At 40.7% G+C, this 15,831-nt stretch overlaps 1 protein-coding gene across 2 annotated transcripts in view; it reads left to right on the top strand.

Moving 5' to 3' along the window:
* YEATS2 (YEATS domain containing 2) overlaps window positions 1-15,831 on the top strand; it is a 127,549-nt gene that overhangs the window by 54,435 nt on the left and 57,283 nt on the right. Inside the window, exons 10-12 of one of the 2 annotated variants that reach the window (XM_062210402.1) lie at window positions 9,109-9,289; window positions 13,004-13,243; window positions 14,845-15,003. In XM_062210402.1, coding sequence (XP_062066386.1) covers window positions 9,109-9,289; window positions 13,004-13,243; window positions 14,845-15,003 — 580 coding nt within the window. The remainder of the gene's footprint in view (window positions 1-9,108; window positions 9,290-13,003; window positions 13,244-14,844; window positions 15,004-15,831) is intronic. The other variant, XM_062210413.1, reaches the window with a different exon arrangement.

Here is a 15,831-nt window from a genome sequence, read left to right on the forward strand (position 1 = left end):
TTATTTATTTTTTTTATAATAGCTTTTTAAAATTTTTTAAACTTTTCTTTAATGAATATAAATTTCCAATGTACAGCTTATGGATTACAAGGCATCCCCCCCATAACTTCCCTCCCACCCGCAACCCTCCCCTCTCCTGCTTCCTCTCCCCTTCCATTCACATCAAGATTCATTTTCAATTATCTTTATATACAGAAGATCAGTTTAGTATATATTAAGTAAAGATTTCAACAGTTTGCACCCAGATAGCAACACAAACTGAAACATACTGTTTGAGTACTAGTTATAGCATTAAATCAAAATGTACAGCACATTAAGGACAGAGATCCCACATGAAGAGCAAGTGCACAGTGACTCCTGTTGTAGACCCAACAAATTGACACTCTAGTTTATGGCGCCAGTAACCACCCTAAGCTGTCGTCATGAGTTGCCAAGGCTATGGAAGCCTTCCAATTTCGCCGACTCTGATCCTATTTAGACAAGGTCATAAAAGACAGGGTGAGGATAGTAACCAATGATCCTAAGAGTGGCATTAACCAGGTCTGAACAATTATACAGCATTAAGTGGGGAAGAGGACCATCAGTACACACAGGTTGGGAGTAGAGCCATTGGAGGTAGAGTAGAGGTTATGATTATGAAGGAATGAGGCCCAAGTGTGCTAGACAGGGTCTAGAACAAAGGACAGAGTCATTATTAGAGGAGCTAAGAAAGGTGCTGTCTAAGCTACAATTAAGTTTTCTGATTTAGAGGCAAATAAAACCTGAAAGAAGGGGCTTGATAATAATCTGTTGGGCTTTAGGCCTTGTAAGTTAAGAGGCCCAGACCTATCTATCTCTTCACATGGGTTACATCCTAAGGGAGGTATGAACCTCCTAGGGGAAGGCACTCTGTTGACTTTCATTACTTGGCTGGCCTGGGAGGAGAGCTGGCCAGGTAAAGGCAGGTGGCATCTCTAACAAGAAATTTACAGTTCTGCCTGCAGTGTTGCTGACCCTACTTGGCCATCCGCTCAGCTGCAGTGGTCACTTTGGAAGTTGGGCTGAGTGAAGGGCTTTTCAGCTTAGAGCCAATAAGATCTGTGGCTCTGACCTGGGCATCCTTCGACTCCAGGGCAGGTCCATTTCCAGTGATCCAACTTTTGGCAGAGCTGCCAGGGCTCTTCACAAGCTGACTTCTGCTGAAGCCCAGGCTTACCACATTGAAAGCCACTGCAGTGGACTGGCCTGTTGGGTCTCCTTGAGGGCAGATCACTGTACAGATCAGCCATTAATAGGCCTGCCACCCATTGCTTCTGATGCCGAGCTTTCTTTTCCTCCTGGTTTGTGTTAAAGCAGACCAGAGGATGCAAGTCAAGGGAGTGCCCAAGTCCCATCTCTAATCTTCGGTGGCCTGAACTACAAGTCTATAGTCACAGGCATGTTCTGTAGTAGTTTTTCTAAGGTAGACAATGCCCATGAGGAAAATTACATTCTCACTTTAAAACTTTCTTTCCCTTTGGTCTGAAAGGGAGGGTTTTTCTACTTACTGTATACTTCGCTGATGGCGAAGTAAATCTAGCTATGAGATTATTATTTAAGCTCTTCTTTTGGCTATGCTATTACAGAAAAATGTTAGCCATCTCTTTTATAAGGTCTAAAGATTAAAGTGTGCGTCCTACAGATTCCTTTATAATAGAATTAGTTTCCTACGTTGAAGAGAATAGAGAAATGAAAGAACAAGTTGGGCTTAGAATAGAGAAATGAGGGAGCAAGTCCTAGATCGCTTACTGACAATAGCAATATTACATGAATACTTAGCAAACAGTTTCAACCATTTGATAACAACTTAAGAAAACATTTACCAGAAGGTCCAATGCCTTCTATAAATTTTAAGAATCATGTATTTGGAAACATCTCTTAAATATCTAACATGGTGTAGTTTGTTTAACCAGTAAACTTAAGCACAACCATATTAAATGTTTTTAGTTTCTTTCTACCAACAAGTATAAAACATATGATGCAGAGATTCAGGTCACACGAATTAAAATGTATCTTTGATTGATTTTAGCAGCTTAAATTTATGGACAATCTTATCTATAAGCCAATTAAAATAAAACTCTTAATAAAATTTTCCCATGTGGACATACAGTATGTACACACATATAACATAACATAATAGACCAATATAGCAATTTTAATAATAGCTTTTAAAATCTTTAACTCTTTTTGTAGATTGCCAATTGATTTTAATTGCTTTTTGTTTTTAGTAACCTCAGTTAACCATACTCTCTCTCAGTTGGTACTGTTAATACATTATTGGCTTCCTCTGTTTACAGAGCCATCCCAAAGTACTGAATACAGTAGAAGTGGCTGGAAAAAGTCCATAGGAACCTATAGGAGGACAGCTAAACCCAGAACCAACAACGCTTTAGTTTTATGAGCGGCAAATCATATATAACTGTGGATGACAAAAGACTTTAAGTCGCCATGTTTAAAATTATAAACTCATCAACTAACAAGAGGCACTTGCTTACTTCACAGTATTTTTGAAAGCACCTGTAGGATTTTACAAGTATTTAACCCTTTAGGCCTGTGGGGCTTTCTCATTAAGATAACTATCATGTTTAGTAACACAAGATCATTAGATTTTTTAATTCTCAAACATTTGTATTAATAGCATTTTCCATTGTAGAAACTTGAAATTTAATACCACGTCACATCTTGACAGTACTTCTAATATAATCCAAATAGCCTGATTAGTTGGTGTCTCTATAAGATGAGAGACATAAGCACATATTTAAATAACCCACAGCTCTTAATAAAAATTCAGCTGTTTTTGAACAATTAGAATTTAACAGACATCAAGAGAACCTAATAGATTACTTTAACACATTGCTTTAACAGAGAATCAGATTTTAATTCTGTGTCAAAGAGAAATTGAGCTTCCTGTGATCTTTTGCTGTGAGGTTTCCTTCCTTTACTTTCTTTCATATTGATGACCATGTTTCTGTGTGTAACACATCTTTAAGCATCTTTTGCAGGGCAGGACGAGTGGCAACAAATTCTTTCAATTTCTGTTTGCTATGAAAAGTCTTAATTTCACCTTCATTCACAAATGAGAGCTTTGCAGGATATAATATTCTGGGCTGGCATTTTTTCTCTCTTAGTACCTGGGCTATGTCTCGCCATTCCCTTCTAGCTTGTAGGGTTTCTGATGAGAAGTCTGCTGTGAGTCTAATTGGAGATTCTCTGAGAGTAATCTGACGTTTCTCTCTTGCACATTTTAGAATCTTTTCTTTATGTTTCACTGTGGTGAGTTTGATTACAACATGTCGTGGTGAGGATCTCTTTTGGTCATGTTTATTAGGGGTTCTATGAGCTTCCTGTACTAGGATGTCTGTGTCCTTCTCCAGACCCGGGAAGTTCTCTGCAAGTATCTCACTAAAAATGCCTTCTAATCCTTTCTCCCTCTCCATGCCTTCAGGAACTCCTAGAACCCAAATGTTAGGTTTTTTAATAGTATCCTGTAGATTCCCGACAATATTTTTTAGATTTCTAATTTCCTCTTCTTTTCTTTGGTTTGCCTGTTTCCTTTCCTGTTCTCTGTCTTCTAAGTCTGATATTCTCTCTTCTGCTTCACCCATTCTGGTTTTAAGGCTCTCTAATGTGTTTGTCATTTGATCTATTGAATTCTTCATTTCATTATGATTTCTTGTCACTATCACAGTTTCTTGTTCTACTAGTTGTTTCATTTCATTTTGATTCCTCCTTAATATTTTATTTTCACGAGAGAGATTTTCTATCTTGTCCATTAAGGATTTCTGTAGTTCAAGAATTTGTTTTTGAGAACTTCTTAATGTTCTTATCAATTTTTTGAGATCCGCTTCTTGCATTTCTTTTATCTCATCATCTTCATAATCTTGAATTGGGGTGTCTTTTTCATTTGGGGGCGTCATAGTGTCTTCCTTGTTCTTGTTACCTCAGTTTTTGCGTTTGTTTTTTTGGCATGTTGGAGATATTTGGTTTCTTCACTGTGGTGTTTTTTCTTGTTATACTATGGCTCTATATTAAGTGGACTGTCTGCTTTTGATGGAGCCTTAGAGGCTTGAAATGAGTGAAGCCTGAGAGCTCTGTTTGGTTCCTCAGGGTTGAGGGTGTGCCAAAGGTGACACTCCCAGGTGGTAAATCTCTCTTTCATTCTTTTTTTTTGATTCAAAAGGAAAGTAATTCCACACAGCTGAACGTAATTGGAGGTAGTTAGCAGGCAAATGATATACCCACAGGAGCCAGAGATTGGAAGCTCTTTCCCAAGGACCACACAGGGAATCTCTGCTGCCCTCAGTGTGGGCTCCAATTCTCCTACAGTCTCCCACTGGGTTGCCAAGTTAGATGCTAATCTCCTGTTATTTCACCCCTCCCCCCAGAGTCAGGTTTTTCTGCTAGGCTCAGGGCCGGTGCAGAGCAGAGGTCACCCTGCTTATGATGTATGTCCAAAATGGCGCCTGCTCTTTGTCTTGCTCGCCTTTGAGAGGTGAGCAGAGAGAGAGAAACTTGTGTCCGTATTGGTCACTTTTTTTTTTCCTCTCTCTCTCCTAGTTAGTCTGGTGAACTTTTCCCCACGGAGTTTCAAGCCTTGTTCCCTCTAGTCTCCTCTAACCGCTTGCCCGCTGGTGTCTCGGGCTATTGAGGTTCGGCTCACCTCGCATTCCAGCGCTGGTGTGTTGAGTCTGCCACTGGTGTCCCGAACTTGGGCTCCCACGCTCTCCACGCAGGTCCACTGTGAATCACTAGTTCCGGAAGAGTTTCCTCTGCTGTTTCTTCCCCTACTCTTCCTTGAACCTGCAGTATCTCCACTTTTATTAAACTGTCTCTTCCCAGACTATCAGTGTGCTCCCTTCCTTTTCCGCCATCTTGCCACTCTGATCATTATTTTTAGTTAGAAAAAAAGTGAGTGCTAGACTTTAAAAAGTTGATCTCCTTTTCCCCTTTGTTTCTTCTTTTTTTCATTGTAGTTTTAAAAAAAGTGTAATATAAAATGTACCATCTTAATCATTTTTCATTGTACAGCTCAGTGCCATTAACTATAGTCACATTGTTGTGCAGCCATCACTACCCCTCACCTGTAAAACTCCTCTTCATCTTGCAGAACTAAAGCTTTGTACCTATTAAACAGGCACCCCTAGTCTTCCCTCCACCCAGCCTTTGACAGCCATCATTCTACTTTCTGTCTCTGAATTTGACTACTTAGATACCTCATGTAAGTGGAACGATACAGTGTTTGTCTTTTTATAACTGACTTACTTCACTTTGAATAATGTTCTTAAGGTTCATTCATGTTGTAGCGTGAGTCAGAATTTCCTCCCTTTATAGGCTGAATAATACTGCATTATATGTGTTGATCACATTGTCTTTATCTGTTCACACATTAAGGGTACCTGGGTCGCTTCCATCTTTTGGCTATGGGGAATAATGTTTCTATAAATGTGGGTGTGTAGATGTTTATTTGAGTTCCTACTTTCAGTTCTTTTGAGTATGTGCCCAGAAGTGGAGTTGCTGAATCATATGGTAATTGTGCTTTAATTTTTGAGAACCACCACAGTATTTTCTGTGGCGTATAAACCATCTTACATTACTTCCACAAGTACTGAGTCTGCTCTTCTTTGGAGAAATGTCTGTTTAAGTCGTTTGTGCTCCTCTCCCTCCAACACACACACTTAAAAAAATTTTTTTTGTGAGGCAGAGAGGAAGAGATGACAAAGAGTTCCTGACCACTAGTTTTTCCCCTGTGTGTCCACCATGATTAGAGCTGAGCCAGGCTGAAGTTGGGAGCCAGGAATATTTTTTTTTAAGATTTATTTATTTATTTGAAAGGAAAAGATACAAAGAGAGAAAGATCTGGTTGACTCTCCAAATGGCTGCAACAGCAGGATCTGGGCTGATCAGGAGCCAAGAGCTTTTTCCAGGTCTCCCATGTGGGTGCAGGGACCCAACTACTTGGACCATCTTCCCCTATCTTCAAACGCACATTAGCAGGGAGCTGGATTGGAAGTAGAACAGCCAAGACTCAAAACTAACACCCAAATGGGATGCTAGTACTGTACCACTATGCTGTGGTGCTGGCCCCCTTGGAGCCAGGAATTTAGTGCAGGGCACTCACATGGGTAGCAGGAACCCAGCCACTTGAACCATTCCTTAATGCCTTCCTACAGGAAGCTGGACTCAGGAGTGGTGCTGGGACTTGACCCCAGGTTCTTCAGTAAAGCATACAAGCAGCCCAAGCAGCTCCTGACTACTAGGCCAAACATTTGCCCCTTGACTATTTGTTAATCAGATCGTTTCTGTTGTCTGATTGTAAGAGTTCTTCTTGTTCTTACTCATAATCAAGTTCTTGGTGAATATTAGCTCTCATCAGTGATTTGCAGATACATATTCCCATTCTGTAATTCATTTCTGCCTTTTCACTTGGTTGATTGAATCTTTTGACGCACAAAAACTTTAAGTTTGTTAATTGTTCTTTTATTGCTTGTGCTTTTAGTTTCATATCCAAGAAATCATTGCCAAATCCAATGTCATGAAACTTTCCCCCCTAAGCTTTCTTCTAAGATTTTGATTGTTAGCTCTTATGTATATGTCTTTGATGTATTTTTTTGAGGTTTTATATTTATTTGAGGCAGAGTACAACAGAGAAAGAGAGCTCCCATCTGCTGGTTCAGTCCTCACATGCATGCAATGGCCAGGGCTGGTCCAGGCAGAAGACAAGAATGTAGAACTCGACCCAGGTCTCGCATGTGGATGGTAGGGATTCAACTACTTGAGCCATCACCTACGGCCTCCCAGGATGCACATTGGTAGGAAGCTAGAATTGGGAGCAGAGGTAGAACTTGATCCTGTGCACTTGGTATGTGATAGAAGCATCCAAACTGGTAACTTAATGTTAGGCCAAACACCCACCCTTGATCCCTTTTTAAAATTTTTTTAAAGATTTATTTATTTATCCGAGAAGTAGAGTTACAGAGTGAGGGAAAGGCAGATAGAAAGGTCTTCCATCCACTGGTTCACTCCCCGAATGCACACAACGGCCAGAGCTGGGCCAATCCGAAGCCAGGAGCCAGGAGCTTCTTCCAGGTCTACCATGCAGGTGCAGGGGCTCAAAGACTTGGGTCATCTTCTCCTGCTTTCCCAGGCCATAGCAGAGAGCTCGATTGGAAGTGGAGCAGCCAGGACTCAAACTGGTGCCTGTTTGGGATGCTGGCGCTACAGGCAGAGGCTTAGCCTACTATACCACAGTGCCAGGCCCCCTGATCATTTTGAGTTAATTTTTCTGAATAATATGAGTCTTACTTTATTGTTTTGCATGTGGATATCCAATTTTCCTAGCACCACTTGTTGAGAAAACTGTTGTTTTACCCATTGAATGGTGTTGGTACCCTTGTGGAAGATCATTTGATAATATACAGGGGCAGTTCAAAAAGTTTGTGGAAAATAGAATTAAATTATTATTTTGGTGTAAAAAGTTTTTCAAACCCATGCATAGTTTTTTTGTAATCATTTTTATTAACTTTTTGAAGACCTCTTAAAAATACATGAATTTCAAAAAATTTTTGCACTATAATACATTTACCATTTACATTTTCCATGAACTTTTGAAGTACTTGAGTACATGAGGGTTTATTTTATTCTACTGACCAATATGCCTGTCTTTATGCCTGCACCATATTGTTTTTTCAGAAAGTTTTGTTGTAATAAATCTTGAAATCAGGAAGTGTAAGACCTCCAACTTCGTTCTCCAACAACCCTCCTCCCCTTTTTTTTGTATTCATAGTAAAATTTCAACAGTAGAGGCCAGCGCTGTGGCACAGTAGGCTAAGCCACCGTCTGCAGCACCAGCATCCTGTATGGGTGCCAGTTCGAGTTCTATCTGCTCCACTTCCAATCCAGCTCCCTGCTAATGCCCCTGGGAAAGTAGCAGCAGATAACTCAAATCCTTGGGACCCTGCACCCACGTGGGAGACTTGGAAGAAGCTCCTGGCTCCTGGCTTTGTCCAGGCCCAGCTCCAGCCATTGGAGCCATTTGGGGAGTGAACTAGCAGATGGAAAATCTCTCTGTCTCTCTTTCTTTCTCTCTCTATAACTCTGCCTTTCAAATAAATAAATCTTAAAAAAATGTTTTTTTTTCAGCAGTAGCTATGATCGTCAGTGTCAGCTGTTTGTAAGCCTTATTCTGCCCAGAGAAATCTGCTGTATTTTATCAGAAGATATTTGTTGAACACGTACTGTAATCAGAATACTGATCTAAGTCTTGGAAATACCGTAATGAATAAGAGAGTTTCTATAGCTTCTACTTTCAAGAAAAATATTTGGGGCCCTATATTACAGTATAGCAGGTTAAACCTCTGCCTAGAAAGCTGGCATCCCAAATTGGAGTGCTAGTTTGAGTCCCAACTGCTTCATTCCCATCCAGCTCCCTGCTGATGTGCCTGGGAAAGCAGTGGAAGTTGGCCCAAGTACTTGGCCCTTGCCACCCACATGAGAGACCTGGATGGAGTTCCTGGCTCCTGGCTTCCACCTGGCCCAGCCCTTGCCATTGTGGCCATTTGGAAAGTGAACCAGCAGATGGAAGATTTCTTTCTTGCACTTGGCTCTTGCTCTGCATTTCAGATAAATAAATGAATAAATTTAAAAAAAATAATAAAAGCTATATACTTGGTAGTATTGAGAATGAGTTTAAACAATAAACACAAAAGTGGGCAGGATAACTTTACTTACAAAAAAGCACTATGAAGAAGTGAGTATCTGGGGGACGAGAAAGTTGTTTAAACCAGAGTGGTTTGGAAAGGACTCTGAGACTGTAACATTTGATTGGACTTGATAGGAGGCCTAGAGGTAAGACAGGCACCCTGCCAGGATTGGGCAGAAGAGTGTTCTAAGAAGTAGAAACAGCAAATGGAAGGCCCCAGTTTTGTGATTCATTTCACTAAGATATCTCTTAAGCCAGACTAGATCCCCTTTTAGGATAAATTCTTTAGTTCTTGAGATTGAAATTGCCTTCAAAGTGACGAATACCACATTCTTGGACAGAAGTTGTGCATTGTGTGACATTGATGAGTTCTGCTTTGTCCACTTGTGTAGGTAGTGGACGTTGAACTCCATCGGCATTCTCTTGGCGAAGACTACATTTATCCTCAGTCCTCTGAGTCAGACATCTCTGATGCTCCTCCATCTTTGCCTCTGACCATTCCAGCCCCTGTGAAAGCTTCTTCACCAGTAAAGCAGTCACATGAACCCGTATCTGATAGCGCTGGGGAAAAAGGTAACAGCATTTTTCCTTGGATCTAGTAATTCTAGGACATTCCTTTCTCATTTGCATGATGTGGTTGTGATCTTCAGAGACTTAGAATATATGGACAATAAATCTTCCATAGATAAGCATACTGTTTGTACTACACAGTTCTCTTGTGAAAATAGCCAAATCTTTGACTTGTTTTTTTTTCTTTTTTAAGATTTTATTTATTTAGGGCCGGCGCCGTGGCTCAACAGGCTAATTTACTCCACCTTGCGGCGCTGGCACACCGGGTTCTAGTCCCGGTTGGGGCGCCGGATTCTATCCTGGTTGCCCCTCTTCCAGGCCAGCTCTCTGCTATGGCCCGGGAAGGCAGTGGAGGATAGCCCAAGTCCTTGGGCTCTGCACCCACATTGGAGACCAGGAGAAGCACCTGGCTCCTGGCTTCGGATCAGCGCAATGCGCCGGCCGCAGCGGCCATTGGAAGGTGAACCAACGGCAAAAAGGAAGACCTTTCTCTCTGTCTCTCTCTCTCACTATCCACTCTGCCTGTCAAAAAAAAAAAAAAAATGATTTTATTTATTTATTTGAGAGGTAGGGTTATAGACAGTGAGAGTGAGAGACAGAGAGAAAGGTCTTCCTTCTGTTGGTTCACTCCCCAGATGGCTGCAATGGCTAGAGCTGCGCCCATCAGAAGCCAGGAACCAGATGCTTCTATCAGTCTCCCATGCGGGTGCAGGGGCCCAAGGACTTGGGCCATCTTCTACTACTTTCCCACGCCACAGCAGAGAGCTGGATTGGAAGAGGAAAAGCCAGGACTAGAACCAGCGCCAATATGGGATGCCAGTGCCAAAGGCAGAGAGGATTAACCTAATGTGCCACTGCACCAACCCCTAAATCTTTGCTTTTTTCAAACATTCTTTTCAATCAAGTTCTCACAACATTTATAAAATGAAGTCACTAAAAAGTATTAAATTTTGCTGGTGCCGCGGCTCACTAGGCTAATCCTCCGCCTTGTGGTGCCGGCACACCGGGTTCTAGTCCCGGTCGGGGCACCGATCCTGTCCCGGTTGCCCCTCTTCCAGGCCAGCTCTCTGCTGTGGCCAGGGAGTGCAGTGGAGGATGGCCCAAGTTCTTGGGCCCTGCACCCCATGGGAGACCAGGAGAAGCACCTGGCTCCTGCCATCGGATTAGCGCGGTGTGCCGGCCACAGCACGCTACCGCGGCAGCCATTGGAGGGTGAACCAATGGCAAAAAGGAAGACCTTTCTCTCAGTCTCTCTCTCACTGTCCACTCTGCCTGTCAAAAAAATAAATAAATAAAAATAAAAAAGTATTAAATTTTTACCCTTGGATTATGATTTTTTTTCTATTATATGCAGGAAGTCTTTCTGGTTCAACTTCTGTGTGAATAAATTGGAATATTAAATAGTAATCTTAGTTAAAATAAAAGACTGATTTTAAAATATATTTTAAATATTTTTTTCATAAATATGTCAGTGTATAAAGGCATATTTCAGTGTTCACATGGACAAGGGACCTAAAAAGTTAAGAAAAGTACATATTAAAAAAAATAAGAGGTGGCACTCTAGTGCAGTGTGTTAAAGCCCTGGCCAGAAGTGCCGGCATCCCATATGGGCACTGGTTCTAATCCCGGCTGCTCCTCTTCCAATCCAGTTCTCTGCTATGGCCTGGGAAAGCAGTAGAAGATGGCCCAAGTCCTTGGGCCCCTGCACCCACGTGGGAGACCCGGAAGAAGCTCCTGGCCAATGGCTCTGGATTGGGCCATCTGGGGAGTGAACCAGTAGATGGAAGACCTCTCTCTCTGGAACCCTATCTTTCAAATAAATAAAAATAAATAAATCTTTTTTTTTTTTTTTTTTTTTGGGACAGGCAGAGTTAGTCAGTGAGAGAGAGAGAGTCAGAGAGAAAGGTCTTCCTTCTGTTGGTTCACCCCCCAAATGGCCGCCACGGCCGGCGCTGCGCCAATCCAAAGCCAGGAGCCAGGTGCTTCTTCCTGGTCTCCCATGCGGGTGCAGGGGCCCAAGCACTTGGGCCATCCTCCACTGCCCTCCTGGGCCACACCAGAGAGCTGGACTGGAAGAGGAACAACGGGGACTAGAATCTGGCACCCATGTGGGATGCCGGTGCCACAGGCGGAGGATTAACCAAGTGAGCCATGGCACCGGCCCCATAATAAATAAATCTCTAAAAAAATAAGAGTCAGGTTTTTTGCACAAAAATAAACTCATTTTAATTCCATTTTTCCAAGAACTTTTTGAAGTAACTTCACTAAAGATAAAGTTGATTCTAAATGATATTAGTTTTATCTCTAAACATATATTTCAATGTAATGTTAATATTTTAGTTCTTCTATAAAATCTTACTTTATTCTTCAAGTTTCAGTTGCATCTTCCTTGCAGGCATTTGATAAGGCATCATTAGATCAACAGAATGTCTGGGTCTCCCATGTGGGTGCAGGGGCCCAAGGACTTGGGCCATCTTCTACTGCTTTCCCAGGCCATAGCAGAGAGCTGGATCGGAAGAGGAGCAGCCAGGATTCGAACTGGCACCCACATGGGATGCCAGCACTTCTGGCCAGGGCTTTAACACCACTGCGCCACAGCGCCGGCCTCTTATTATTATTATTATTATTATTATTATTATTATTATTATTATTTTTGACAGGCAGAGTTAGAGAGAGAGAGAGAGACAGAGAAAGGTCTTCCTTTTCCGTTGGTTCACCCCCGCAAATTGCCTGCTACGGCCGGCGCGCTGCGCCAATCCAAAGCCAGGAGCCAGGTGCTTCCTCCTGGTCTCCTGTGTGGATGCAGGGCCCAAGGACTTGGGCTATCCTCCACTGCCTTCCCAAGCCACAGCAGAGAGCTGGACTGGAAGAGGAGCAACTGGGGCAGAACCAGCGCCCCAACCGGGACTAGAACCCAGAGTGCCGGCACCGCACGTGGAGGATTAGCCAAGTGAGCTGCAGCGCCGGCCATGCCTCTTTTTTTTTTTTATTTATAATATGTACTTTTCATAACTTTTTTAGGTCCCTTGTCCATGTGAACACTGTAATGTGCCTTGAGTGGTTTTCTCTTTAAACAGTTTTTCTGATTTATGTATTTGAAAATATAGGGACACAATGAACTTGTGTTCCTTTTATATTATATATGATTTTTAGTTAATGTTTTCTAATTTCCTGAAAAGAGCATTTTATTTTATTTTATTAAAGACTTATTTATTTGGAAGTCAGAATTACAGACAGAGAAGAGAGACAGAGTGAGAGAGAGAGAGAGAGGTCTTCCATCACTGGTTCACTCCCCAACTGGCCACAACAGCCAAAGCTGCACTGATCTGAAGCCAGGAGCCTGGCGCTTCCTCCAGGTCTTCCCACATGGGTGCAGAGGCCCAAGGACTTGGGCCATCTTCTCCTACTTTCCCAGGCCATAGCAGAGAGCTGGATTGGAAGTGGAGCAGCTGGGTCTCAAACCAGCGCCCATGTGGGATGCTGGCACTGCAGGTGGCAGCTTTACATGCTGTGCCAAAGCGCCGGCCCCATGAAAAGAGCATTTTAACTAAATACGTTTAAGCATGTTTCCCTATAGAAAGTATAAAAGGGTAATAAATTATTTTACTACAGTAACAGGGTGTTGAAATAAGGCATTTTAATTCTTTTTTCACATTGGAAAGATTTTGTTATTTCCAAGCAATTGGTAACTTACCCTTTGCCCATTTCATTTAACAGGGTTTCCAACTAGCAGTGAAGCTGAGAGACCCACTACATTTTATTCTTTGCCATCTTCTTTGGAAAGAACACCCACAAAAGTGACAGCATCACAGAAAGTTACCTTTTGTTCTCATGGCAATTCAGCTTTTCAGCCAATAGCATCAAGCTGCAAAATAGTGCCACAAAGTCAGGTTCCTAATCCTGAGTCACCTGGAAAATCCTTCCAGCCTATCACAATGAGCTGTAAAATTGTCTCAGGTATGCAGAAGATGTGTAAAAGGTGATTCCAGTGAAGTTGACAAGGTGTTAAGATTGTTGGAATGACAAAACAAAGTATTGTGGCTTTTTGTCCCCCTAAGTTCTTTTTAAGCAGTATGTGTATGTTTAACAAATGAGAGCTAATCAGTTTTGATTAACAAAACTGTCACAAATCAAAAGCTAAACTAATTCATATTGAAATTTTTGAATGGGGGAATCAATGAAATACAATACGATCATTTTATCTCCTGGAATCAGCACAGGTATTTTTTTTTACCGTGATCCATGGCTGAAATTAAAATAGGAATTCAGTTTAGAGATTATATTTGGAAAACAGATTGACTATTAATAGAAATAATCTGGCAGCCGTTTGGCTTGGAGTTAAGCTATAAAGTTTGGAATTGATTTGGAAATGAAGTATCTTTTCTGGTTTATTGACTGTGACAGATATACTAATAAGTTGTGTTGAGGGTATATGGGAACTGTGTACTTACTAATTTACAATATTTGTAAATTTAAAACTATTCTGAAAAGAACAAGTTTTAAAAGAAGAATTACTTATTCCTGTTATCAATAGGTAGTTCTAAGGCTTCTTTCACTAGTTTTGGATTGACCTTTGTTTCATGACAGTTTCACATTTATATGAAATAAATTTTTTAATAGGAATATACTATATGGTTTTGGTTGTACCACCTCTGGAAAGATGAGAAAGAAGGCTGTTGAAAGTATCCAGGCAATAGGAGAGCTTTTGTACAACACTTACATGAACAGAGAAAGGAAATCTTCAGTACTAAAAGTAGACAACTGAACAGAAAGATTATCTGAATCTTTGGAATCGATGAAAAGTCAAGAATGTATCATTTTACCCGCCAGTTAAGAACATTTTGGAACTTTGCTGCTTCAGAGGTGGAGATGATAGAATGTGTAGTTGGTTTGAGATTTAGAAAAATTGAATGATGAAAGATTTGATCAATAAAAAACAATTGTAGATACTTAACCCTACACTTTGAAAGTATATTTGAAAGTATTTGAAAGAATACTTTGAAAGTATTCTGTGAGAACATGAATCTTATGGAATTGTTACTGTGGCATAGTGTTGACATATTTTTGCTTGGGGAGTGATAAATATCACATTCTCTTATTCAAAAATTAATTGCAAATCAAGACATTTAGGTTCCTAAATCTAACTGTTCATCTGATTTCCTCCCAAATTTTTGTGTCTTCAAGTGTAGCCAGCAATTTAACAACCTGCCTGTGATGTTGAGTCAATCTTCTGTAGTTCTAAACTGTTATGTAAAGCATTGTTGTTTGAATTTTAATGTGCATACCTGGGGATCTTGTAAAAGTGGAGATTTGTATTCCGTAGATCTGGGATGGGACCTCAGTCTGTTTCTAACAAGATCCCCAGTGGTGCTGATGCTGCTGGCTCATGGATGAGGATGAGACACAGTGCTCCCAGCCCTCAGCTGCACTGTCACTGCTGCTCAGTACCCAAAGCTTGTGGTCCCATTTTTGTTTCTCGGCTGCTCATCTTTGTTTTCAACATCTTAGATGAATTGTCTGGGTTTATTTTGTTTCGCTTATCTCTCTCATTGATAAAGGTTCCCCAATCTCAACTCCAAGTCCATCACCATTGCCTCGAACCCCAACTTCCACTCCAGTTCATGTAAAACAAGGCCCTGCCAGCTCTGTAATTAATAATCCTTATGTTATCATGGACAAGCCTGGACAGGTTATTGGAGCTGCCACTCCCAGTACAGGTGTGTATTTGATGAACATTTGTACAGTTCAAAGATTTGCTCTTTTATTGAAGTTGTAATCCAGGAACATTTTCTGTGTTTAATGGGATGAAGTGTTGTCCAATTCTAGATTTGAAAATAAAATTAAGATTTTCAAACTGAAAATAACAAAATGCAACATGAAATCCTGCCATGACTTAGTTATATGAATTAAATTTCCCTTCATAAACAAGAAGAGGGAATATAAAAAGTTTAATAATAAAAAAAAAAAGGCAGTTCAGTACAGATGCAATTTTTTCCCCAAATATTTTTGATCCTCAGTTCATTAAATCTGTGGATGGAGAACCCAGGGATATGGAAGACCAACTGGAAAAAAAAAAAAAAAAAAAAAGAGGGAAATAAAAATAATCTCAGTACTGTTTCTCTGAGGGATGATTTACTGTTTGTAAAAGTGGACATTTTTAGGAATTATGTTTTCTAAGTATTGAAAGTGAGTCATAATTAATTTCCTAAAATTGAACTTTTAGTACAATGATAGCTTTGTGGGTCATTATTTCTCCTCAGTCAAATAAAGGTAATGTTTATTTTCTGTAAGACACATGTTGCCCATGGGGTGGAAGTTGAAACCTGCAGCAGTTATAAAAAGGGAAGTCTAATAGGAATAAGAAGATTTGGGATTCAGTTTGTTGTTGTAATCCCATAAAACTATGTAGTGCTATTCTGGGTTTATTTAAGTGCTTTCATTAACATTTTATTTAAACAAATGTTCCTAAGTATAAACTTCTCCAGTTAAGAGAAATAAAGAGACATGAAATAAGCAGAATAATTATAAGATTTTGAGGCCAAATT

This window comes from Lepus europaeus, chromosome 2, assembly GCF_033115175.1.
Source record: "Lepus europaeus isolate LE1 chromosome 2, mLepTim1.pri, whole genome shotgun sequence".
Lineage (NCBI taxonomy): Eukaryota > Metazoa > Chordata > Mammalia > Lagomorpha > Leporidae > Lepus > Lepus europaeus.